Source organism: Carcharodon carcharias, chromosome 11 (assembly GCF_017639515.1).
Source record: "Carcharodon carcharias isolate sCarCar2 chromosome 11, sCarCar2.pri, whole genome shotgun sequence".
Taxonomy (NCBI): Eukaryota; Metazoa; Chordata; class Chondrichthyes; order Lamniformes; family Lamnidae; genus Carcharodon; species Carcharodon carcharias.
Genome location: NC_054477.1, coordinates 271,113 through 297,234, shown reverse-complemented (window position 1 = coordinate 297,234; position 26,122 = coordinate 271,113). Strand labels below are relative to the sequence as shown.

Below are 26,122 nucleotides of genomic sequence, written 5' to 3'. Positions count from 1 at the left end.
TCACACTCGCTGTCACAATCACACTCGCTGTCACACTCACACTCGCTGTCACAATCACACTCGCTGTCACAATCACACTCGCTGTCACAATTGCACCCGCTGTCACACTCGCACCCACTGTCACACTTGCACCCGCTGTCACACTCACACCTGCTGTCACACTCACACCAGCTGTCACACTCACACCCGCTGTCACACTCTCACCCGCTGTCACACTCGCACTCGCTGTCACACGGAATCACAGAGTTGTTACAGTGTAGAAGGAGGCCATTCAGCCCATCGTGTCTGCACCGGCTCTCTGAGCATTTTAACTCAGTGCCAATCTCCTGCCTTTTCTCCGTAACCCTGCACATTGTTTCTATTTAAATAATCATCTAATGCCCTCTTGAATGCCTTAATTGAACCTGCCTCCACCACACTTCCAGGCCGTGCATTCCAGACCCGAACCACCCGCTGTGTGAAAAAGTTTGTCTCACATCACATTTGTTTCTTTTGCAAATCACTTTAAATCTGTGCCCTCTCGTTCTTGATCCTTTTACGAGCAGGAACAGCTTCTCCCTATTTACTCTGCCCAGCCCCCTCATGATTTTGAAAACCTCTATCAAATCTCCTCTCAGCTTCTTCTCTCCAAGGAGAACAGTTCCCAACCTCTCCAATCTATCCTCATAGCTGAAGTTTCTCATCCCTGGAACCATTCTTGTAAACCTCTTCTGCACTCTCTCCAATGTGTTCACATCCTTCCTATAATGTGGCTCCCAGAACTGTGCACAATACTCTAGCTGAGGTCTAACAAGTGTCTTATGTAAGTACATCATAACCTCCCTGCTCTTGTACTCTATGCTCTTGTACTGTCACACAGTGTCACACTCACACCTGCTGTCACACTCACACAAGGTGTCACACGCCCAGTGTCACACTCCCATGCAGTATCACACAGGAATGCATAATTAATGAGGCAAGATTGGAGAACCTGCCATTGTACCAGCGGGTAAAATCTCCCTTTTCCCGCTCACTATAGTGTAACAGAGTAACAGTGAGACAGAGTGAGAATGTGAGTGTGTGAGACAGTGTGAGGCAGAGTGACAGTGAGAAAGAGTGAGACAGTGCAAGAGCCAGAGTCAGAGTGCAAGACAGAGAGACTCTCACACTCTCACTCTGTCTCAGTCTCATGCTCACACTCAGTCTCAGTCTCAGTCTCAGTCTCAGTCTCACACTCTCACTCAGTCTCCCACATACATTGCCTCACTCACAGTCTCACAAACTCACATTCTGACTTTTCTTATGCTCACTCTCACACTGACACTCTCACATTTTGACTGTTTCACACACACACACTCTCTCACATTCTGACTCTGACTTTGTCTCACCCACACTCAGTCTCATGTTCACACATTCAGTATCACACTCACACTCAGTCTCATGCTCACACATTCAGTCTCACACTCACACTCTCTGTCTCACGCTCACACTCTCAATCTCACACTCTGCGTCACACTCACACTCTCAATCTCACGCTCACACTCTCACTTAGTCTCACACTCACTCTCACTCAGTCTCACACTCAGACTCACACTCTCAATCTCACACTCACACTCACACTCACGCTCACACTCACACTCACACTCACACTCAGTCTCACGCTCACACTCTCACTTAGTCTCACACTCACTCTCACTCAGTATCACGTTCACACTCAGTCTCATGCTCACACTCACTCAGTCTCACGCTCACACTCTGTGTCACACTCACACTCTCAATCTCATGCTCACACTCTCACTTAGTCTCACACTCACTCTGTCTCACACTCAGACTCTCACACTCTCAATCTCACGCTCACACTCAGACTCGGTCTCACGCTCACACTCTCGCTCACTCTCACGCTCACTCTCACTCAGTCGCACACTCACTCAGTCTCATGCTCACACTCAGTCTCACGCTCACACTCTCGCTCAGTCTCACGCTCACTCTCACTCAGTCACATACTCACCCAGCCTCATGCTCACACTCACTCAGTCTCACGCTCACACTCTCACTCAGTCTCACGCTCACACTCTCAATCTCACGCTCACACTCTCACTTAGTCTCACACTCACTCTCACTCAGTCTCACGCTCACACTCTCGCTCAGTCTCACGCTCACTCTCACTCAGTCTCACACTCACTCTCGCTCCATCTCACGCTCACACTCACTCAGTCTCACACTCACTCTCAGTCAGTCTCACTCTCACACTCACTCAGTCTCATGCTCTCGCTCCATCTCACGCTCACACTCGCTCAGTCTCACACTCACACTCACTCAGTCTCACGCTCACACTCGGGGTGGAATTGTCCCAGACTGGCACCAAGCGCAGTAGCGACCGGATAAAACTGACCAGCCACAATGGTGGGTTTTCAGGCCGTCTTGTCCCAAACCTCCCTCATTAATTATGCATTCCAGGGAAACACGCTGTTTCCATGGCAAGTGGGCTCTCATTTGGCTGCCACGCCATCACCTCGCTGCTTCAGCACGCTGGGCACCATATTTAAAGTCCAGTTGCACGCACACATCTCAGATCTCCCAGCCCACACCTACTGCAGGCAAGACATAGCCTAGAAAGGCAAAAAAGTCTGCAGCCTCCAGGTTCAATGACGTGTCCCTCGAGCACCTTTTGGACACAGTGGAGGTTCGTCGTGATGTTCTCTGCTCTGTTCTGACCTCAGGGCCTCACTAACCCAGCTTGAGAGGCGGTGCCAGCGGTGGTCAGCGCCAACGCCCTGCAGAGGAGAACACCCACCCAGTGCCACAAGAGGGTGAATGATCTCCTCAGTTCCACCAGGGTAAGTCACTCTTCTCATCACTGTCAACGCACACACTCACAAACCCAGCACACACCCTCAGGGCCCTCACTCACTGCCAGTTCAAGGGACATCACCATTCACTCTCTCACACTCACTGTCATTGTCCTCATCCTGGCCATGGGACCACTCACCACCCACACAGGCCAGGGATACTTATCACCTGGCCCGGCAGGCATCCTGATATACTCTCCCCATCTCTATCCATGCAGGAAAAACTGGGTCACAACAGGAGGGAGAGGTCACAGACGGGTGGAGGGATGCCGGATATCAAAGCTCTGACAGAATTTGAAAACAGAGCCATCCAGCTGGCCGGCGATGACCGGGACTGGTCCTGGGCTGACAGTGAGGTCAGCGCTGCACTACCAAGTGAGGATCCAGCAGTGCAACATCCATCAGACAACCATGCTGTGAGTGATGTGTCCTGTTTCACAGGCCACTGCCCTGCACTCATTATCTCCCCTTGCTTTCACAGACACATCTGGAAACAGCCAACAGAGTCCATGACCCAGGGCCTCCAATCAAGCCCCAAAGAAACCTCTGAAGAGGAATCTGAAGGCACCCTCCCTGAAGTCCCATCACAGCATCACCCACACCCTCCACCAGACCAATCACAGCATCACCACACCCTCCACCAGACCCATCACAGTGTCACCCACACCCTCCACCAGCGCAGAGACGACACACACTATGGTGGGACCTAGCTTTTAGAGTAGCTTCGGGGTCACAATCTGGTGAGCACGTCGCACAGTCTGATCCACAGCAGGTAGAGGCAGGGACTTCCCAGGTCCCCGGCACTCGGAGGATGCTGGAGGACAAATCTGCTGAGTCTGAGTCAGATAAGGAGCTTCTGGATTCGTTCATGTCTCAATTGCTGGAGCTGCAAAGGCAAACTCGGGAACATCAGGAAGGGATGTCTGCTGCAGTCCTCAGATTGCAAGGCATGATGGAGGAGTCCATCTGTCTTCACTCTGAGGTGATAGCGCCGGCATCGCAATGCACCAAGGTCAACACTGGTAGGATGGCGGCCGCCATGGAGACTTTGGTCCAGGTTGTCACTCCTGCACTGCTGCACGGGCTCAATTCCAACGCTGATGCCATAATTGTCCTCCAACAGTGTGTATGTGAGAGGGGTTCTGGGCAGCTCGACTTCACTCCAGCTACCCCCTGCTCCTCACTGAGTCAGCCTGGGGCCCTCGGGCACCCATAGGGAGGAGGATCAGCAGGTGGACACTCCGAGCCCATCCACCCAGGTGACTCTGGGAGTGTCCAGCCCATCCAACTCCCGTCTTCCTGTGACCTCAGCAGCTCCAGCTCCACAGGCCGAGGAGGGTGTCACTGCCACACAGCAGGACCCCGAAACCAGGCCGGGACCCTCCAAGTCTCGGCCCTCCGGAGGATGCTCGCCAAGGTCATCACAGACAGGGAGTCACAGTCAGCAGGCTGCCCCCACCTCCACTGTGGATGTCCGGGGAGCACCAAGACGGAGCGGCAGGGTCAGGAAGGTCAAGAAGATGTAGTTGCACAGCCTGGTCATGGGTGTTAATCACTTGTATATACCGTTCACTATTGTCAGTAAACTCCCAAGAATGTCTCCCTCTCTCTGGCTCCTTGTTCTGATGAGCAGTGTTTGTGTCACTCAGATGTGAAACCTTTCTGCACAAGATAAAGGCAGGTGTTTCAGCCCAGGGCCTCTTCCCTGTGTCTGTGCAGCCTTCAGACCACAGTGATGGTCCCGCCTCACACTCCCTGCATAGATTACTGATGCCTGCACCTAGATGGTGCTAGTCATTGCTGCCATTGCTGTAGTGGGTAGGTGTCACAGAGTTCTCTCATACTCTCTGTGTGCTCCCAGCACCTTTAAGGTGGGGCTGGCTCCCATCTCTTCAGCATCTGTGCCCAGTGATGCTGTGCTCCTGAAGGGCTGAGGTGCTGAAGGCTGACAAGGGTCAGGTTCTACTGAAGTTTCATGGCTGCGTCTCTATGAAATGACCCTGATCACAGAGCGCAAGCGAGCTGCCCTCGGCCAGACAGGAGTCAGACATTCTCAGAGGCTGTGTGAATATCTTTGGGGTGTCCTTATTGAATGTTGTCATCATTCTTCAGCAATCCAATAACTACTAGGGCCTCCACTGGAGCATTCTCACAGAGGGTATGTGTGCTGTCATAAGCCAGACATAGAAAGATAGAAACATAGAAACTAGGAGCAGGAGTAGGCCATTCAGCCCTTCGAGCCTGCTCCTCCATTCATTATGATCATGGCTGATCCTCTATCTCAACGCCATATTCCCGCTTTCTCTCCACACCCCTCGATGCCCCTAATATCCAAAAATTTATCAATTTCTTTCTTGAATATACTCAGTGACCCGGCCCCCACAGCCTCTGTGGTAGAGAATTCCACAGGTTCACCACCCTCTGAGTGAAGAAGTTTCTCCTCATCTCAGTCCTAAATGGTCTACCCCGTATCCTGAGACTGTGGCCCCTGGTTCTAGACTCTCCAACCAGGGGAAACATCCTCCCTGCATCTAGCCTGTCTCGCCCTGTTAGAATTTTATACGTTTCAATCAGATCCCCTCTCATTCTTCTAAACTCTAGTGAATACAGGCCCAGTCGAACCAATCTCTCCTCATACGGCCAGTCCTACCATCCCCAGTATCAGCCTAGTGAACCTTTACTGAACTCCCTCTATGGCAAGTATATCCTTTCTTAGGGAGGGAGACCAAAACTGCCCACAATACTCCAGGTGTGGTCTCACCAAGACCTTGTATAACATGGTTACATTTGCCACCCTCCAATCTGTAGGAATTGTTCCCGAGTCTATAGAATTTTGGAAGATGACCACCAATGCATCCAATATTTCCAGGGCCACTTCCTTTAGTGCTCTGGGGTGTAGATTATTAGGCCCTGGGGATTTTTTCAGTCTTTAACCCCATTAATTTCTCTAGCACCATTTTTTTACTAATACTGATTTTCTTCAATTCCTCTCCATCACTAGACCCTTGGTTCCCTAACATTCCTGGGAAATTATCCGTGTCCTCTTTTGTGAAGACAGAACCAAAATATGTGTTCAATTCTTCTGCCATTTCTTTGTTCTCCATTATAATTTCCACCAATTCTGACTCTTAGGGACCCACATTTGTCTTCAATAATCTTTTTCTCTTCAGATATTCATCGAAGCTTTTACAATCAGTTTTTATGTTCCCTGCAAGTTTACTCTCATACTCCATTTTCCCCTTCTTGATCAATCTTTTTGTCCACTTTTGCTGAATTCTAAACTGTTCCCAATCCTCAGTCTTGCTGCTTTTTCTGACAATTTTATATGTCTCCTCTTTGGATCTAATCCTGTCCCTAATTCCTTTTGTAAGCCATGGTTGAGCCACCTTTCCTGTTTTATTTTTGTGCCAGACAGGAATGAATAATTGTTGTAATTCATGCATACATTCCTTAAATGTTAGCCTTTGTCTATCCACTGTCAACCCTTTTAGTAATGTTCCCCAGTCCATCATTGCCAATTCGCACCTCATACCCTCGTAGTTCCCTTTATTTAGATTCAGGACTCTGGTTTCAGATTCAACTTCTTCATTCTCCATCTTAATGAACAATTCTATAATTTTATGGTCGCTCTTCCCCAAGGGACCCTGCACAACAAGATTGATCATCAATCCTTTCTCATTGCACAATACCCAGTCTAGGATAGCCTGCCCTCTAGTTGGTTCCTCAATGTATTGGTCTAAAAAAACCATCACACACACACTCCAGGAAATCCTCCTCCACAGTATTATTGCTAGTTTGGTTTGTCCAATCTATATGTAGATTAAAGCCTCCCATGATTACAGTTGTACCCTTATTGCATGTGTCTCTAACTTCCTGCTTAATGCCTAACCTTACATCTCCATTATGTTTGGGGGCTTATAGACAACCCCCACCAACGTTTTCTGCCCCTTCATGTTTCTTATCTCCACTCAAACAGATTCCACATCATGATTTTCTGAGCCAATATCCTTCCTCACTATTGCATTGATTTTCTCTTTTATTAACAGTGGTACCCCACCTCCTTTCCCTACTTGTCTGTCCTTCCTAAATGTTGAATCCCCCTGGACGTTCAGTTCTCATCCTTGGTCACTGGAGTCAAACGTTCACAAATGCGATGTAAGGGGTTATGGTGTCTCCTCACTGCATGTCATCATCCTCCACAAATCTAGCAGCCATAGGGCCTCCTGAGTGTGCCTGCCCTCATCTGCCCACTGTGAAGGCCTCACCCCCATCATTATCTCCTTCGAGGACCTTCTCACCCTTGTCCCTGTAGGCATCCTCTTCATCGGAGGAGACCTCCAGCTCCTTGATCTCCTCCTCAGCCAGCTCCTCACCCCATTGGAGTGCCAGGTTGTAAAGGGTGCAGCAGATAACGATGATGCGTGACACCCTCTGCGGACTATATTGCAGGGCTCCACTAGACCCACACAGGCACCGGAACCTCATCTTCAGCATCCTGATGGTCACCTCCACCAAGTTGCGAGCTGCAGCATGAGCCTCATTATAGCGTCGCTCTGCGGGTGTCATCACATGGGGGATCTCATAGAAACCTATAAAATTCTAACAGGACTAGACACGGTAGATACAGGAAGGATGTTCCCGATGGTGGGGGAGTTCAGAACCAGGGGTCACAATCTGAGAATACGGGGTAGACCATTTAGGACTGAGATGAGGAGAAATTTCTTCACCCAGAGAGTGGTGAGCCTGTGGAATTCGCTACCACAGAAAATAGTTGAGGCCAAAACATTGTGTATTTTCAAGAAGGAGTTAGATATAGCTCTTGGGGCGAAAGGGATCAAAGGGTATGAGGAGAAAGTGGGTGCAGGTTATCGAGTTGGATGATCAGCCATGATCATAATGAATGGTGGAGCAGGCTCGAAGGGCCGAATGGCCTCCTCCTGCTCCTAGTTTCTATGTTTCTGTCAGCCACATCCTCTTCGGGTGGCCCTTGTCCTCCTGCAGCCTCTGTGGACCCTGGGAGACTGCAGGGATCTGTGAGTGACTCAGGATGTAGGCGTTATGCACACTCCCTGGAAACCGTGCTCACACCTGCAGGATGTGTTTCTGATGGTCGCACACCAGCTACACGTTCAGTGAGTGGAAGCCCTTGTGGTTGATGTAGTTCACCGAGTGTAGCGATGGAGACCTGAGTGCCACATGAGTGCAGTCAATCGCACCCTGTACCTGTGGGAATCCCGAGATCAGGGAGAATCAAATGGCCCTTGTATCCTGGCTGTCCCGGTCCCGGGCGAAATGCATAAAGTTGTTGCCATGGAGAAGATGCTTCTGTAACCTCATGGATGCATTTGTGGGTGGTGGATTGTGAAATCCCATAGAGGGTCACCTGTGGAGCCCTGAAAGGAGCCACTGGCATAAACATTGAGCTCCACAGTCACTTTCACAGCCACTGGCAGTGAATGCCCTCCATGTCCCCTTGGTGCCAAATCCTGCAGTAAGTGGCAGATGTGACCAACCATCTCCCTAGACGTGCTGTCTTCGGCAACACTGGTTTTCAGTCATCTCCAGAAATGGCAGGCGGCGTCTATAGACCCTGGGTGTCACTAAGCGCTGACCAGTGATGTCTCGCTGTGAATCTTCAGCGCCGTGTGCAGGAGCTCCAGCCGCCCCTTCTTCCTGATGTTGCTGCTCCTCCCTCTGTGTAGCCAGGAGCCTCAGTCACTCTCTCTCCTCCATCGTCTTCACTCTCTGTAGGCCATCAGGCACACAGCTAGGTCACCAGGCTCCATTCTCCTGATGTACTCCTCCTGCAGGGTGAAAGAGAGAGACACGAGGTTAGTGTGGGTGTAAAAAGAACCTGCCCTGGTTAAGTGTGACAGCTCCTTAACACTTCCCTGAGAGAGCTGACCCCCACTTGGGGAGCCAGAGATGAGTGTGCTGCAGGCTGCCCAAAACCCCACCTGACCAATTGGCAGCAGCTTTGCCCATTGGACTGCATCCTGTGCTCTCAGCTCAGGCACAGACATTCTCCTAACCCGCACTGCAAGTCTGCACTGTTAGCTTCAACCATGGGGGAGACTGGTCCAAACTGGGATAGTGACATTGCAATGGGGCGGTGAGCATCTCCAGCAGTGACTGCCCCATGGCCAGATTTAGCGAGGAGATTGTACAACGAGCCCAGTCATCCAACTGTTCTGTAGTTCACTAAAATGCTGGTGGGTTTGCAGCCTGTGCCTGAGGGGTGAGAAGCCCTGGAGTATTTGGCAGCGTTTTCATGCCTCTGTGTTGCTTGACTGGGCAGAGAAGCTCGAGACCCGACTCCAATCATTTCAATGTGGCAGCGCCTGAACTGTCTCAGCTGCAGAGGATTGGTCACTTTATACAAGGGTGTCCCTGATGTGGGGCCACTTCCCCCATCTCCATCCCGCACCCCCACCCCCACCCCCACCCCCACCCTGAACGCCCACCCCCCACCCCTACCCCCATCTCCATCCCGCACCCCCACCCCCACCCCCACCCCAACCCCCAACCCGCACCCCCACCCCACCCCCACCCCCACCCCCACCCCGCGCCACCACCCCCATCCCCACCCTGAACGCCCACCCCCCACCCCGCACACCCACACCCACCCCCACCCCCCACCCCCAACCTGCACCCCCATCCCGCACACCCACCCCCACCCTGCACCCCACCCACCACCCCCACCCCCACTCTGCACCCCACCCCCCCCACCCCCACCCCAACCCCCATCCCCACCCCACCCCCACCCCGCACACCCACCCCTACCCCGCAACCCCACATCCACCCAACTCCACCCCCACCTGCACCCCCACCCCGCAACGCCACCCCCACACCATCCCCAGCTCCCCACCCCCACCCCCGGCCCCCGCCTCAAACTTAAAGTCCAACAAGTGACCCAGACGAGCACTTTGCAACGTTGCTGTTCACTAACCTCCGATTCCCCTCAAAGCACAGCTGCCAAATGCAGGCCTTTTATTTGCTGTTGTGAATCACGTGGGGCAGACGATCCAGTGAGGGAGTCGGATCCGACCGGCTGGATATTCAGATGTTTCACAAAGAGGTTCCCAAACTCTGAACTGGGGGCCACAGCTCCACCATCGGAAGGAGGAATGGACCATCGCAAACTGGTTTCATGACATTGTGAAACCGATTTTTGACATTCTCGCCATATTGTCCACTCACGTCACCAAACACACCCGATGCCAGCAGGCACGGCCGATTCCACCTTCTGTCTCGCGCTCTGTCTCGCGCTCTGTCTCGCACTTTGTCTCGCACTGGCACTATGTCTCGCACTGGCACTATGTCTCGCACTGGCACTATGTCTCGCACTGGCACTATGTCTCGCACTGGCACTCTGTCTTGCGCTCACACTTTCTCACGCTCGCACTTTGTCTCGCACTCTGTCTCGCAATCGCACTCTGTCTTGCACTCGCACTTTCTCACGCTCGCACTCTGTCTCGCACTCTGTCTCGCACTCGCACTCTGTCTCGCACTCGCACTCTGTCTTGCGCTCGCACTTTCTCACGCTCACACTCTGTCTCGCACTCGCACTCTGTCTTGCGCTCGCACTTTCTCACGCTTGCACTCTGTCTCGCACTCTGTCTCGCACTCGCACTCTGTCTCGCACTCGTACTCTGTCTCGCGCCAGCACTCTGTCTCGCGCTAGCACTCTGTCTCGCGCTCGCACTTTCTCACGCTCGCACTCTGTCTCGCGTTAGCACACTGTCTCGCGCTAGCACTCTGTCTCACGATCGCACTCTGTTTCGCGCTAGCGCTCTGTCTCACACAAACCTGACCCCGAATGGCACAAGCGAGTTGGGTTTTCTGAACAAACATAAGCCAGAGTTTTAAGGCCCCACCATGGCGTGTCTCCCATCCCCGGCAGATGCAGCAAGTCATTTAAATCTCCGTTCAGTTTGGCAGCGCCGCAATATCTGGCCAGGCGGGTGGGCAGTAAAATCCTGGCCCTGATTCTTTTAAAAAACTAACCAAAAATATTTGAGGAACGAGTTGAATTTAAAATAGAATATTTATCTAGTGAAGTGAGAAATTTAAATATTTGTCCACAAAGAAAGCAAATACGATTTTGCATTAACAATCGGGTATTATTTATTTCTCCAATGTTCTTGGGTTAAGGATTACATGAGTGAATATACATAACCCAGATTGGCTGTTTTTAAATGCAGTTTTTATAGACTTAAAACACACAGAAGCATTCTTGGCGTGTGAGTATTGCATTTATTTGGACCCAGCTGTCCTCATTAACTGACCAAATCTATTGCACAAGGAGGATTTTGAGGCTGTGTGCATTGAAATCTGTTTGTTTACTTTTCTTGAACTTTGCCAATACTGAAGGGATTTTAGAAAGTGTCGACACAACCTTTCACATTCCTCTGCTCAACTCTAAGTTTTCTATCGATTCTGGCTCTCTTGATATTCTTATTGTGAAACAGGGACTCCTCACCCCTCAAGTATCTGATCATTAATTCATTTCACTCTATTCTCCCAAACTCTGGGACACCCTGCACCCTCCCTTCCCAACCCAAACCCAGACAATGGTGCTCCTAACGCTTCAAACCTTGCAGTGATTTAATAGTTACAATGCATTCTCCACAACAAATAAAACAGGAAGAGCTGAGATTTAGTGCTGTATTTGACCTTTGACATGAAAACATACAAATTTGGAACAGAAGGAGGCCATTCGGCCCCTCAAGCCTGCTCTGCCATTCAATAAGATCATGGCTGATCTGTTTGTGTTTCGCTTTCCACATTCCCATCTACCCCCGATAACCTTTGATTCCCTTGCCTAACAAGAATCTATCTCCATAGATAAAAGCAAAATACTGTGGATGCTGGAAATCTGAAACAAAAACAAAAATACCTGGAAAAACTCAGCAGGTCTGACAGAACTGTGGAGAGAAAGACAGAGATAATGTTTCAAGTCCGTATGACTCTTCTTCAGAACTAAAGAGAAGTAGAAATGTGGTGAAATATAAACTGTTAAAGGGGGTGGGACAGGTGAAGCTGGGTAGAAGGTCAGTGATAGGTAGAGGCAAAGCAGAGATTGTGATAGCTGTCATAATCAAAAGGTCATAGGGTTGTCAGCAGTGGTGGTGCTGCTATAGGAGGTGCTAATCACACAATCACACAGTGTAGAAGAGGCCCTTTGGCCCATCGAGACTGCACTGACACGTGAGAAACACCTGACCTACCTACCTAATCCCATTTCCCAGCACTTGGCCCATAGCCTTGAATGTTATGATGTGCCAAGTGCTCATCCAGGTACTTTCTAAAGGATGTGAGGCAACCCACCTCCACCACCCTCCCAGACAGCGCATTCCAGACCGTCACCACCCTCTGGGTAAAAAAGTTTTTCCTCACATCCCCCCTAAACCTCCTGCCCCTCACCTTGAACTTGTGTCCCCTTGTGACTGACCCTTCAACTAAGGGGAACAGCTGCTCCCTATCCACCCTGTCCATGCCCCTCATAATCTTGTACACCTCGATCAGGTCGCCCCTCAGTCTTCTCTGCTCCAACAAAAACAACCCAAGTCTATCCAACCTCTCTTCATAACTTAAATGTTTCATCCCAGGCAACATCCTGGTGAATCTCCTCTGCACCCCCTCCAGTGCAATCACATCTTTCCTATAATGTGGTGACCAGAACTGCACCCAGTACTCCAGCTGTGGCCTCACCAAGGTTCTATACAACTCCAACATGACCTCCCTACTTTTGTAATCTATGCCTTGATTGATAAAGACAATTGTCCCATATGTCTTTTTCACCACCCCACTAACATGCCCCTCCACCTTCAGAGATCTATGGACACACACACCAAGGTCCCTTTGTTCCTCAGAACTTCCTAGTGTCATGCCGTTCATTGAATACTTCCTTGTCAAATTACTCCTTCCAAAGTGTATCACCTCACACTTTTCAGGGTCAAATTCCATCTGCCATTTATCTGCCCATTTGACCATCCCGTCTATATCTTCCTGTAGCCCAAGACACTCAACCTCACTGTTAACCAGCTGGCCAATCTTTGTGTTATCCGCAAACTTACTAATCCTGCCCCCGACATAGTCATCTATGTCGCTTATATAAATGACGAATAATAGGGGACCCAGCACAGATCCCTATGGTACACCACTGGACACTGGCTTCCAGTCACTAAAGCATCCTTGTCATCACTCTCTGCTTCCTACAACTAGGCAAATTTTGAATCCACCTTATCAAATTACCCTGAATCCCATGTGCATTTGCCTTCTTTATAAGTCTCCCATGTGGGACCTTGTCAATGGCTTTGCTGAAATCCATATAAACTACATCAACTACACTACCCTCATCTACACACCTGATCACCTCCTCAAAAAATTCAATCAAATTTGTTAGGCATGACCTCCCTCTGACAAAGCCATGCTGACTATCCCTGATCAACCTTGCCTCTCCAAGTGGAGACAGATTCTCTCCTTCAGAAATTTCTCCAATAGTTTCCCTACCACTGACATGAGACTCACTGGTCTGTAGTTCCCTGGCTTATCTCTACAACCCTTCTTAAATAGTGGAACCACATTAGCTGTTCTCCAGTCCTCTGGCACCTCCCCCGTGGCCAGAAAGGAATTAAAAATATGGGTCAGAGCCCCTGCGATCTCCTCCCTTGCCTCCCACAGCAGTCTGGGACACAAATCATCTGGACCTGGAGATTTGTCCACTTTTAAGCCTGTCAACACCTCCAATACCTTGTCACTCCCTATATCAATTTGCTCAAGAACCTCACAGTCTCTCTCCCCGAGTCCGATACCTTCATCCTCATTCTCTTGGGTGAAGACGGATGTGAAGTCTTCATTCAACACTCTAGCGATGTCCTCTGGCTCCACCCATAGATTGCCCCCTTGGTCCCTTATGGGCCCTACTCTTTCTCTGGTTATCCTCTTCCCATTGATATACTTATAGAATATCTTGGGATTTTCCTACTTTTACCATCCAGAGCTTTCTCATATCCCCTCTTTGCTCTCTAATGGTGACAGTAAGAGTGGAAAGCAGAATGTGATATTGTTATTCATTTTTATTCATTGTGTTATCCCCAGTTATTACCCCATTTTCAATCTTTTTTCCCACCACCATCCTCTCCCTCCACCCCACCCCCACTCGGGCATCTGTCCCTGTCCAGAGAGCTTCCCCTGGTCTGACCATTATCACATTCTGCTCTCCTCACTTCATCACCATTAGCACCTCCTTCAGCCAGTATCACCGCTATTAACAACCCTTTCACCTTGTGTCCATGACATCCCTGTCAATCTCCCCTTTACCCCCACCTATCACTGCCCCTCTATCCAGCTTCACCTACTCCACCTCCCTTAAACAGTATAAATTTCATCACATTTCTACTTCTCTTTAGTTCTGAAGAAGAGTCATACAGTCTCGAAACGTTAACTCTGTTTCTCTCCACAGATGCTGTCAGACCTGCTTTTTCCAAGAATCTACCTCTGCCTTAAAATTATCCAGTTACCCCAGTTCCACCACCTTCTGAGCCAGAAGTCGCACAACTCTCTGGGAGAAAACAATTTCTCCTCATCTCTGTCCTAAAAGGGTGACCCCTAATTTTAAACCAGTGCCCCCTAGTTCTGGACTCACCCACAAGAGGAAACATCCTTTCCATGTCCACCTTGTCAAGGCCGTTCAGGATCTTGTATATTTCATCTGACATCTGGCAAAGCGCGATAAACCCAGTGAACTGGGGGTTGTTCTTACCTGAACAACAAGGTCCTTTCCCACTGGTATGTTGGTGAAGGTCGGGGAATTATCATTCTCATCCAACACCATGACATAGACTGAGCCAGTGACAGTGCGTGGAGGAGTGCCACCATCTTGAACCAGCACCGTGACCTGGTGACTGGCCTGGACCTCTCGATCAAAGGTCACCCTCGAGCTTATCTCACCTGGAAACAGAACGAAGAGGAAATCACAGGTACTTCAAAAAATGAGCGTGTTGAAGATTTCAAACTTTACTCTGATTTCCAAGCATAGATTCTCCTCGTTCAGCAGAGGACTGACCATTCGGACAGCAAAGGCTCTGGCACCATCCCTGGCTGCGCAGTGCTCTGTCCCCTGGCTGGGGGGGGTGGGGGGAAGCTCTGTCCCCAGGCTGGGGGGGTGGTGGGGGAAGCTCTGTCCCCTGGCTGGGGGGGGGGTGGGGGGGGGAAAGCTCTGTCCCCAGGTTGGGGGGGGTTGGGGGGGGAAGCTCTGTCCCCAGTGGGAATGTACTCATAAACCTTCCCTCAGTAATATAATGTTCAAGAAGGGAGGGAGACAAAAAGCAGGAAACTATAGGACAGTCAGCCTAACATCTGTCATTGGGAAAATGCTGGAGTCCATTATTAAGGAAGAAATAACTGGACATTTAGAAAAGTTTAACACAATCAAACAGAGTCAACATGGTTTTGTGAAAGGGAAATCAGGATTGACAAATTTGCTGGAGTTCTTTGAGGATATAACAAGCAGAGTTGATAAAGGGGAACTGGTAGATGTAGTGTATGTGTGTTTCCAGAAGGCATTCGATAAGGTGCCACATAAAAGGTTATTGCACACGATGAGAGGTCACGGTATTGGGGGTAATGTATTAGCATGGATTGAGGATTGGTTAACACACAGAAGACAGAAATTTGGGATTGATGGGTCTTTTTCAGGTTGGAAAGATGTAACTAGTTGAGTGCCACAAGGATCAGCCCTAGGGCCTCAATTACTATCTATATTAATGACTTGTAGGAGGGGTCAGAGTGTAATGTATCCAAATTTGCCAATGATACAAAAATAGGTGGGAGGGCATGTTGTGATGAGGACATAAGGAATCTACAAGGGGATATAGACAGGTTGAATGAGTGGGCAAAAACTTGGCAGATGGAGTTTAATGTAGGAAAGTGTGAGGTCCTGCACTTTGGTAGGAAGAATCAAAAGGCAGAATATTATTTAAATGGAGAGAGACTCCAGAAAAGTGCAGCACAGAGGGATCTGGGTGTTCCTGCGCATGAAACACCAAAGGTTAACGTGCAGGTGCAGCAAGTAATTAAGAAGGCAAATGGAATTTTGGCCTGTATTGCTAGGGGGTTGGAATTTAAAAATAGGGAAGTCTTGTTACAACTGTACAGGGTGTTGGTGAGACCGCATCCAGTGTACTATGTACAGGTTTGATCCCCGTATTTAAGAAAGGATTTACTGGCATTGGAGGCAGCTCAAAAGAGATTCACTAGGCTGATTCCAGGAATGAAGGGGTTGACTAATCAAGAACGGCTAAACAGGTTAGGCCTTTATTCATTAGAGTTTAGAAGAATGAGGGGTGATCCTATTGAAATGTACAAGATTCTGAGGGGCATTGACAGGGTAGATGTTGAGATGTTTCCACTAGTGGAGGAATCTCGAACTAGGGGACACAGTTACAGAATAAGTGGACACTGATTTATAACTGAGATGGGAAGGAACTTCTTGTCTCAGAGGGTAGAAAATATCTGGAATTCTCTACCTCAGTGAGCTGTGGAGGCTGATCACTGAAAGTATTTAAAGAGGAGGTAGATAGATTTTTGAAATGTCAGGGAGTTGAGGGCTATGAGGAACAGGCATGAGAGAGGAGTTGAGGCCTGGGGCAGATCAGCCATGATCTTATTGAATGGTGGGGTAGGCTTGAGGGACTGAATGGCCTCCTTCCAGCTGCAAATCTGGCTCTGGTTCTCTCTATGGTCCATTGGGCTCTGTGAAAGAGCTACTCAGTTGTCTTTCTCCTACAAATCTCTCCCTTCAAGTATTTATATAATGTCCTTTTGAAAGGGAATAGTTCGTGATTGAGACTCAATCCTCTAAACATTCCAGGCTGGATTATTGGGCTGAGAAAGCCAATGAAGCTGAAGATATTTCAGAAAAAGGTGGAACTATGGGTTTGGAATACCTGTTCACGTGGAGAGGAAAAGGTCAACAGGGACTGAAAGGCTTTTTTCCATGTTGGAACTTGTGTGTATTGCGATGTAAAACTCTCACAGTGCAAAGCAGTCACCCACTCTTCTGGACGGTGAACAGGAGCAGGAACCCTGGCTGATTTCCTCTCTCTCTCTAACCCAAGATTCACTGGACAGTGATCATGAGCAGGAACCATGGTTAATGCTATTGATGTGGTGTACATGGACTTCCAAATGGCATTTGATACAGTGCCACACAACAGACTTGTGAGAAAAGCCATATCTCATGGAATAAAAAGGATAGTAGCAGCGTGGATACAAAATTGGCTGAGTAATAGGAAACAGAGGGTAATGATTAATGGATATTTTTCAGGCTGGAGGAAGGTCTGTAATGGAGTTCCCCAGGGACCGGTATTGGGATCCTTGCTTTTCCTGATATATATTAATGAACTAGATCTTGAGTGTGCAGGGGGCAATTTCAAAGTTTGAGGATGGTCCAAAACTTGGAAGCATTGTTAACTGTGAGGAGGATAGTGTAGGACTTCAAAAGGATATTGACACATTGGTGGAGTGGGCAGATAGGTGGCAGATGAAGTTCAATGCAGAGAAGTGTGAAGTGATGCATTTTGGTAGGTAGAACATGGACAGACAATATAAAATAAGGGGTGAAACCCTAAAGGGGATGCAGGAGCAGAGGGACCTGGGTGTATATATGCATAGATCATTGAAGGTGGCAGGACAGGTGGAGAGAGCAGTTAATATAGTATCCTGGGCTTTATTAATAGGGGCATAGAGTGCAAGAGCAGGGAGGTTATACTGAATTTATATAAGACACTCATTAGACCTCAGCTGGAGTATTGTGTACAGTTCTGGGCACCACACCATAGGAAGGATGTGAGCACATTGGAGAGAGGGCAGAAGAGGTTTACAAGAATGGTTCCAGAGATGAGAAACTTCAGCTATGAGGATAGATTGGAGAGGTTGGGACTGTTCTCCTTGGAGAGAAGAAGCTGAGAGGAGATTTGATGGAGATGTTCAAAATCATGAGGGGGCTGGGCAGAGTAAATAGGGAGAAGCTGTTCCTGCTCGTAAAAGGATCAAGAACGAGAGGGCACAGATTTAAAGTGATTTGCAAAAGAAGCAATGTGATGTGAGAAAAACTTTTTCACACAGCGAGTGGTTTGGGTCTGGAATGCACGGCCTGGAAGTGTGGTGGAGGCAGGTTCAATCGAGGCATTCAAGAGGGCATTAGATGTTTATTTGAATAGAAACACTGTGCAGGGGTACAGGGAAAAGGCAGGGCAATGGCACTAGGTCATAATGCTCATTTGGAGAGCTGGTGCAAACAAGATGGGCTGAATGGCCTCCTTCTGCATTGTCACAATTCTGTGATTTCCCCTCTCTCTAACCCATGGATCACTGGATAGTGATCCGGAGCAGGAACCTGGGCTGATTTCCACTCTCTCTCTAACCCAGGGGTTACTGGACAGTGATCAGGAGCAGGAACCTGGGCTGATTGCTCTTCTCTCTCTAACTCAGGAGTTACTGGCTGTTGCCCCTCCCTGTAAGGTGTCTTTGTAGTTCAGTACTGGGCTGACTGGACATTAATCCAACAAGATGCTGCTGCCTAAAGCAAGTCTGCATTGATTACCAGTCAATGAGTTGATGTGAAAGCTGGAATGAGCTGGGAACAGTCTGTAGGTCAGCTTGCTGTTTATCCCATGGTCTCGATCTGTTGCCAGGATTCGTCCAATTGGAGATGTGGGTGGTATGTTCTCCTGGATTGTGAAGAAATACCGATTCTCACTGAGTTTCGGTGCATTGTCGTTCTCGTCAGTGACACAGACTCTCACCATGGTTGTCCCTGTTTTCCTCTGGTCACCCTCACTACTAGAAGCCACAACAGTCAGACTGAAAAGGTCTTTGTTTTCACGATCAAGGGCACTTTTCACATATAACCAACCACTTTCAGGCACAATTCCAAAGTTGGCTGAGTCTCCATCAGAACGCAGATGGTAAGTGATGTGGGTGTCTCTATCCTGGCTCAGTGCACGAACCTGAAGAAACCGGGTGTTAACGGGTGTGCCTTCCTTGACCTCGACCCTGTAGGTTAAAGTGTCGAAGATTGGGGCATTATCGCTCTCATCTTGAACGTGAATCAGTAAGGTGAAGGTGGAGCTGAGTTGTGGGGCACCACTGTCTTTGGCCACAATTTTCAGGTCATAACGTGGCACCATCTCATAGCTCAAAGGTCCAATCACACGGAGCTTTCCAGTGGTTCTGTCAATGCTGAAAGTTCTTTCGGCATTAGAAACAATGTCAAACTGCACTTGGCCATTGGCTCCACTATCTCGATCCTCTGCATTGACTGTATAGATGACGGAGCCAATTTCTGTGTTCTCTGGGACGAGAATGGACTCAGATGAGGTGGGGAATGTTGGTGTGTTATCGTTGATGTCAGAGATTGTGATCTTGACTTTTGTACTGCTGTAGGCAGGAGGGGAACCACTGCAAGCCTGAATATCCAGAATCACGACAGGATGAGATTCATGGTCCAGAGGGATGCTTGTTCGGATCATGCCTGAGCTAACACCAATTGCAAAGTAGCCATTGGGGTCTCCAGAGGAAATGGTGTAGGAGACAGCATCAGAATGACCTGCCAGTCAGAAAATAAATAAGGCAATCAGTTTAAAACAGGAAAACACAGCTGAATACTGAAAATCTTTCTCAGGTTTGCACCTACAAACCTTGTTCAATCACCTGTCTGCAGCTCTTTGTAGCATTAATTTATCTGTGTTTTTGCCACATAGAACATTGTATTACAACAGACATGACCTTTAACCCACTTGCTGCTCCTTTGCACTCATATGAATTTAACACCCTTTTGATAAAGGATGTCTTGATAAAGTGAATAGGGAGAAACTGTTTCCAGTGGCAGAAGGATAAGTAACCAGAGGGACACAGATTGAAGGGAATCAGCAAAAAATACAGAGGGGGAGACGAGAAGTTTTTTTGTACAACCATTTGTTATAATCTGGAATGCACTGCTTGAAAAGGCTGGTGAAAGTAGATTCAATAACAATTTTCAAAGGACATTATAAATAGAATCATACAGGAGGTCATTCGGCCCATCGTGTCTGTGCTAGCTCTTTGAAAGATCCATCCAATTAGTCCCACTCCTGCTCTTTCCCCCATAGCTCTATAATTTCTTTCCTTTCAAGTATTTATCCAATTCCCATTTAAAAGTTTTTTTTACTTGGTCTACAAAACTCTCCACAATGTTGAACACCTCCATTAAATCTTTTTAACCTCTGCTTTAAGAACAATCTCAGCTTCTTCAGTCTCTCCACATTAATGGAAGTCCCTCACTGGAACTATTCCAGTAAATCACCTCTACAATTTTCACATCCTTCTTGAAGTATAGTGCCCAGAATTAGTCATAATAGTCTAGCTGAGACCAGGCCAGTATTTTATCAAGTTCCAGTATAAATTCCTCACATTACTTATAAAGACAAGGACACGGTGTTTTTCTCAACTTGTCCTGCCACCTTCAGTGATTTGTGTCCATACACCCGCAGAACTTTCTGTTCTTGCACTTCTTTTAAAATTGTATCATTCCACAGAATAGCGCCACACACGGCCCACTGTGTCTGTGCTGGCTCACCCAGTGCCATTCCCCCACCTTCTCCCTGTAACCCTGCACATTCCTCCTTTTCAGATAATGATCCAATTCCCTCTTGAAAGCCTCAACTGAACCTGCCCTCACCACACTCACAGACAGTGCATTTCAGACCTGAACCAACTGCTGTGTGGAAAAGTTTCTCCTCATGTCACCATTGATTCTTTTGTCAATCACCTTCAACCTGTGCCCTCTGGTTCTCGATCCTTCCACCAATGGGAACAATTTCTCCCTATCTGCTCTGTCCAGACTCCTTTTAATTTTTTTAAATTCGCTCATGGGATGTGGGTGTCACTGGCTGGGCCAGCATTTATTGCCCATCCCTAATTGCCCCTGTTCAGAGGGCATTTAAGAGTCAACCACATTGCTGGTGAGTCTGGAGTCACATGCAGGGTAGACTAGGTAAGGACTCCAGGTTTCCTTCCCTAGCGGCAATTAGTGAACCAGATGGGAACACTTTGATCAAATCTCCTCTCAACCTTTTCTTCTTGGAGAACAGTCCCAACTTCTCCAATCTATCCATGTAGCTGAAGTTCAATTTAGATTATGTTGCCTCTACTCATTCTTCCTAGCAAAACGTCTCACACACCCTTCTGTGTTAACTATCATCTGTTGACAAGGTCTGAGAGTGACCAATGACCAGTCAGAGTGCAGAGTTTGAGAGTGACCAATGACCAGACACAGTGAAGGGTCTGAGAGTGACTAATGACCAGTCAGAGTAAAGGGTCTGAGAGTGGCCAATCACCAGAGTGAAGGGTCTGAAACTGACCAATGAGCAGTCAGAGTGAAGGGTCTGAGACTGACCAATGACCAGTCAGAGCAAAGGGTCTGAGAGAGTCCAATCACCAGAGTGAAGGGTCTCAGAGTGACCAATGACCAGTCAGAGTGAAGTTGTTGCTAATTATGGGAAGCCAGTATCTTGAAGGCATCCACATGATCTACACTACTGTTGGGTGGTTTGATGGTCATTTGAAAGAAGAGGGTGACATGAGAGATAAAATAAAAAATACCACCCAAAGCTGGAATTACTCATTACTCAGATTTCCAGCATTCATAATATTTTGCTTTTCTATAGGTCCAAGGTTTTAGGCAGGTAGAGGTCCAGGGCGATTCTCCACTAGGATCCACGTCAGCTTTGCCTGAACAGTGATACCAAATTTCCTTCTTATTGCAGCTTTTCACTCTCACCTGGGGAGTTTTTTCCCGATTCTCACCTGGGGAGTTTAGAGCTCTGACAGAGCCGATATGTGATCCTCTCCTGACATCTTCAGGGATTGTGAAAAAGTACTGGGCTTGTTCGAAGAGCGGTGGCGAAATTGTACCTGAGACGATGCTGATATTCACCATGGCATTGACCAGTGACATGAGACCACCTGCGTCCTGTGCAGATATGACCAGTCGCTGCACCGTGTCTGCTTTGCCTTGTAAATGAGCAACGAGTGAAAGGACTCCTGTGGGAGGAATTCATGTCATCGAATTCAGAGAATTGGTCTGAGAACCACAATCACTGGCTCAACTCCCCCTCTTATACACAGATGCTGCACACAGTGCACAATAACCCTTAACCCCTGACCCTAACCCCTGACCACAATTCACACTCTTTGCACATAACACAACCCCTCCCCCTATCAGGAACCCCTCATCAGACAGATTCTGATGTTTTGACCATAAGAAATCTTGAAGAAAGAAGAATTGTTTTCTTCCTTTTGCTGAACTTCTAGAGAGCATCTGATTAGTTATTTTTGCAATTTTATTTTTATACTTGTTCTGTGGGCTTCCTGTTGGAAAAGGCAGAGTGTAATTCCTGTTACCAAAACAATGAGAGTACATTCTGACCCAAGGACAGCAAACGCCCTCACTGCACTGAGCACTGGACAATAGCGGACTGCAAAGTGTCTTCTACCTGCTGCCGGTTTGAGGTGCTGTCAGTCCCGCAGTGCGCCTGAATCACAGGCCACAGCCTGATGGTCCCAAATCAGGGAGCCATTTGCTGCATACACCATAGTATTTTTTGGCATGTGTGTAAAGCTTTTTAACTGATGCAGGAAATTGCCAAAGGCAGAGGAAGAGGAAGAGAGTTAGTTGTACAGGAGACATGGCCAATATCCAGTGACATTTACAACAAAGAATGCTGTAAGGCGTGACTATGGGACCCACTTAGAGGCATTTTCTGCACCTGCCATGACCTGGAGCCCTCTCAGCATAGTACGTATGACACGACACATAAAAGACACTGTAATTCTAACCGTCCTGTGTGAACACATAGACTCAATTCCAAAGTGTTTTCATGAAACATGGAATCAATGACAAAATTAGACAGCAGGGGGGTAGATCAATGAGAGAAGAATGTTATTATGTGGAATACTCTTCTCACAAAGCAGTGCAGGCTCGGTCATTAAGTTTATTCAAAGCAGACTTAGACAGATTTTTGATAGCCAAGCAAGTCAAGGCTTATGGGGTCAGACAGGGAGATGGAGTTCCGACACAACCAGATCAGCCATGATCCTGTTGAATAGTGGATCAGGCTCGATGACCTCCTCCACCTCCTAACTCCTAGTCTCATGTTCCTAGGACACTCGAACTGCTCCCTCAGACAGCATCCAGCACTAACCCCAAATTCTTCACACTGACTGTGTGAAGGAGTCAGTACAGTGTGCACTCTGTGGGGAGGGGTCAGTACAGTGCGCCCTCTGTGGGGAGGGGTCAGTACAGTGAGCACTCTGTGGGGAGGGGTCAGTACAGTGCGCAATCTGTGGGGAGGGGTCAGTACAGTGAGCACTCTGTGGGGAGGGGTCAGTACAGTGTGCACTCTGTGGGGAGGGGTCAGTACAGTGCGCCCTCTGTGGGGAGGGGTCAGTACAGTGCGCACACTGTGGGAAGGGGTCAGTACAGTGAGCACTCTGAGGGGAGGGGTCAGTACAGTGCGCCCTCTGTGGGGAGGGGTCAGTACAGTGCGCCCTCTGTGGGGAGGGGTCAGTACAGTGAGCACTCTGAGGGGAGGGGTCAGTACAGTGCGCCCTCTGTGGGGAGGGGTCAGTACAGTGAGCACTCTGAGGGGAGGGGTCAGTACAGTGCGCCCTCTGTGGGGAGGGGTCAGTACAGTGAGCACTCTGAGGGGAGGGGTCAGTACAGTGCGCAATCTGTGGGGAGGGGTCAGTACAGTGAGCACTCTGTGGGGAGGGGTCAGTACAGTGCGCAATCTGTGGGGAGGGGTCAATACAATGTGCACTCTGTGGGGAGGAGTCAGTACAGTGCGCACTCTGTGGGGAGGGGTCAGTACAGTGCGCACTCTGAGGGGAGGGGTCAGTACAGTGCGCACTCTGTGGGGAGGGGTCAGTACAGTGCGACCTCTGTGGGGAGGGGTCAGTACAGTGCGCACACTGTGGGAAGGGGTCAGTACAGTGCGCCCTCTGTGGGGAGGGGTCAGTACAGTGCGCCCTCTGTGGGGAGGGGTCAGTACAGTGTGCACTCTGTGGGGAGGGGTCAGTACAGTGCGCACACTGTGGGGAGGGGTCAGTACAGTGTGCACTCTGTGGGGAGGGGTCAGTACAGTGCACACACTGTGGGGAGGGGTCAGTACAGTGCACACTCTGTGGGAAGGGGTCAGTACAGTGCGCACACTGTGGGAAGGGGTCAGTACAGTGCGCACACTGTGGGGAGGGGTCAGTACAGTGTGCACACTGTGGGGAGGAGTCAGTACAGTGCGCACACTGTGGGGAGGGGTCAGTACAGTGCGCACACTGTGGGGAGGGGTCAGTACAGTGCGCCCTCTGTGGGGAGGGGTCAGTACAGTGTGCACTCTGTGGGGAGGGGTCAGTACAGTGCACACACTGTGGGGAGGGGTCAGTACAGTGCGCACACTGTGGGGAGGGGTCAGTACAGTGCGCACACTGTGGGGAGGGGTCAGTACAGTGCACACTCTGTGGGAAGGGGTCAGTACAGTGCGCCCTCTGTGGGGAGGGGTCAGTACAGTGCGCACACTGTGGGGAGGGGTCAGTACAGTGCGCACACTGTGGGGAGGAGTCAGTACAGTGCGCACACTGTGGGGAGGGGTCAGTACAGTGCGCACACTGTGGGGAGGGGTCAGTACAGTGCGCCCTCTGTGGGGAGGGGTCAGTACAGTGTGCACTCTGTGGGGAGGGGTCAGTACAGTGCACACACTGTGGGGAGGGGTCAGTACAGTGCGCACACTGTGGGGAGGGGTCAGTACAGTGCGCACACTGTGGGGAGGGGTCAGTACAGTGCACACTCTGTGGGAAGGGGTCAGTACAGTGCGCCCTCTGTGGGGAGGGGTCAGTACAGTGCGCACACTGTGGGGAGGGGTCAGTACAGTGCGCCCTCTGTGGGGAGGGGTCAGTACAGTGCACACACTGTGGGGAGGGGTCAGTGCAGTGTGGTCTTGCACCTGCTTTGATAAAGTCAAAGAGACCATCCATGCTTTATGTCCTCCAGATCCCACCGTGACCTCTATTTAGAGTCGGGTGGGTTAAGATCCCAGCCGGAATTCAGTCTTTCCATGTCCACTCTGAGGAGCAGAATTCTGAATAAGTCCTCCTTTAATTAGGCTAATTAGTTCTATAAGGCAATGAAGAATGTCTCCTGAAGTTAAGAGGTGAGGGAGAGAAGGAGAGAAAGGGAGAGAAAGAGAGAGAGAGAGAAACGGAGAGACAAATAATTAGAGAGTAAGAGAGAGAGAGAAAGAGAGGTGGAACTAGATTGAATATCAGCTGGGAGGCAAGTTTCCCTGTCAACAACTCATTCAAAATACATGGGGGGGTTTTCACGTGTTCTGAACAGAACAATAAGTTTCTCACAGCTGCTCACGGGAGACAGAATGTTAAACAGGAAGTTCCCAGAGGGCAGGAAACTTCCCAACAAAAACTACCGGACATGATGAGAAACATTAGCAATGTTTCTGTGAAAGAATCTCCCGGAGTCAAAGGGCTTTTTAACTGTGATAAGGACAAGGCCACAGAGACACAGTGGTTCAACTAGGTGAAGGACACCACCACTTTCTGTAGCTTCAGTCTCAATCTCTGAAGCTCAGGAAACATTGGGAATCTCTGTTCAGGCATTGCCAGTGGGTCTGGGGTCAGGGGAGATCACAGCATTTACACAGCACCATGGGTTGGATATGTTGGATGGAGGGAATGGGAGAAAGGGACCTGGGGATACAGCTGGGGTTGCTGTGCATGCACTTGAGCTGAATGGCCTATTTCAATATATTCATCAGACACACTAGAATCTGTGACACAAACACACTTACCTGTGTCTCTGTTGAGTGTGAATAAAGATAGCAGATTCCCGGAGAGAATCCGATACGTCACTTTGCCATTCCTCCCACCATCCTTGTCAAATGCAGAGACCCTAAGCACTGTGGTTCCAGGTAAACTCTGTGTGCTGAGGCTGGCTGCATACTGAACCGGATAGAACACTGGTCTGTTGTCATTGATATCATCCAAGAAAACTTTCACATAGGCCATGGACTTCAGACCACCCTGTAGGAGAGGCAGAATTACAGGCTGAGATCAGATACCTGGATGAATTCAAGACAAGCCCCAGGACCCTGACACCTACAAACTTCTCTCCCCCCTCCAACCCCAATACTCAGCATTCCCTGAGATTGGCACCTTGAAGGTGATTAATTACCTGATAT

At 49.1% G+C, this 26,122-nt stretch overlaps 1 protein-coding gene across 1 annotated transcript in view; it reads right to left on the bottom strand.

Moving 5' to 3' along the window:
• The window catches only part of LOC121284312 (protocadherin-16-like), a 178,983-nt gene that overhangs the window by 134,675 nt on the left and 18,186 nt on the right, over positions 1–26,122 (bottom strand). The window contains exons 3-6 of the mRNA XM_041199699.1: positions 25,733–25,964; positions 21,681–21,917; positions 18,439–19,443; positions 14,596–14,783 (exon numbers count right to left, since the gene is read on the bottom strand). Of these exons, the coding sequence (XP_041055633.1) occupies positions 14,596–14,783; positions 18,439–19,443; positions 21,681–21,917; positions 25,733–25,964 (1,662 nt within the window). The remainder of the gene's footprint in view (positions 1–14,595; positions 14,784–18,438; positions 19,444–21,680; positions 21,918–25,732; positions 25,965–26,122) is intronic.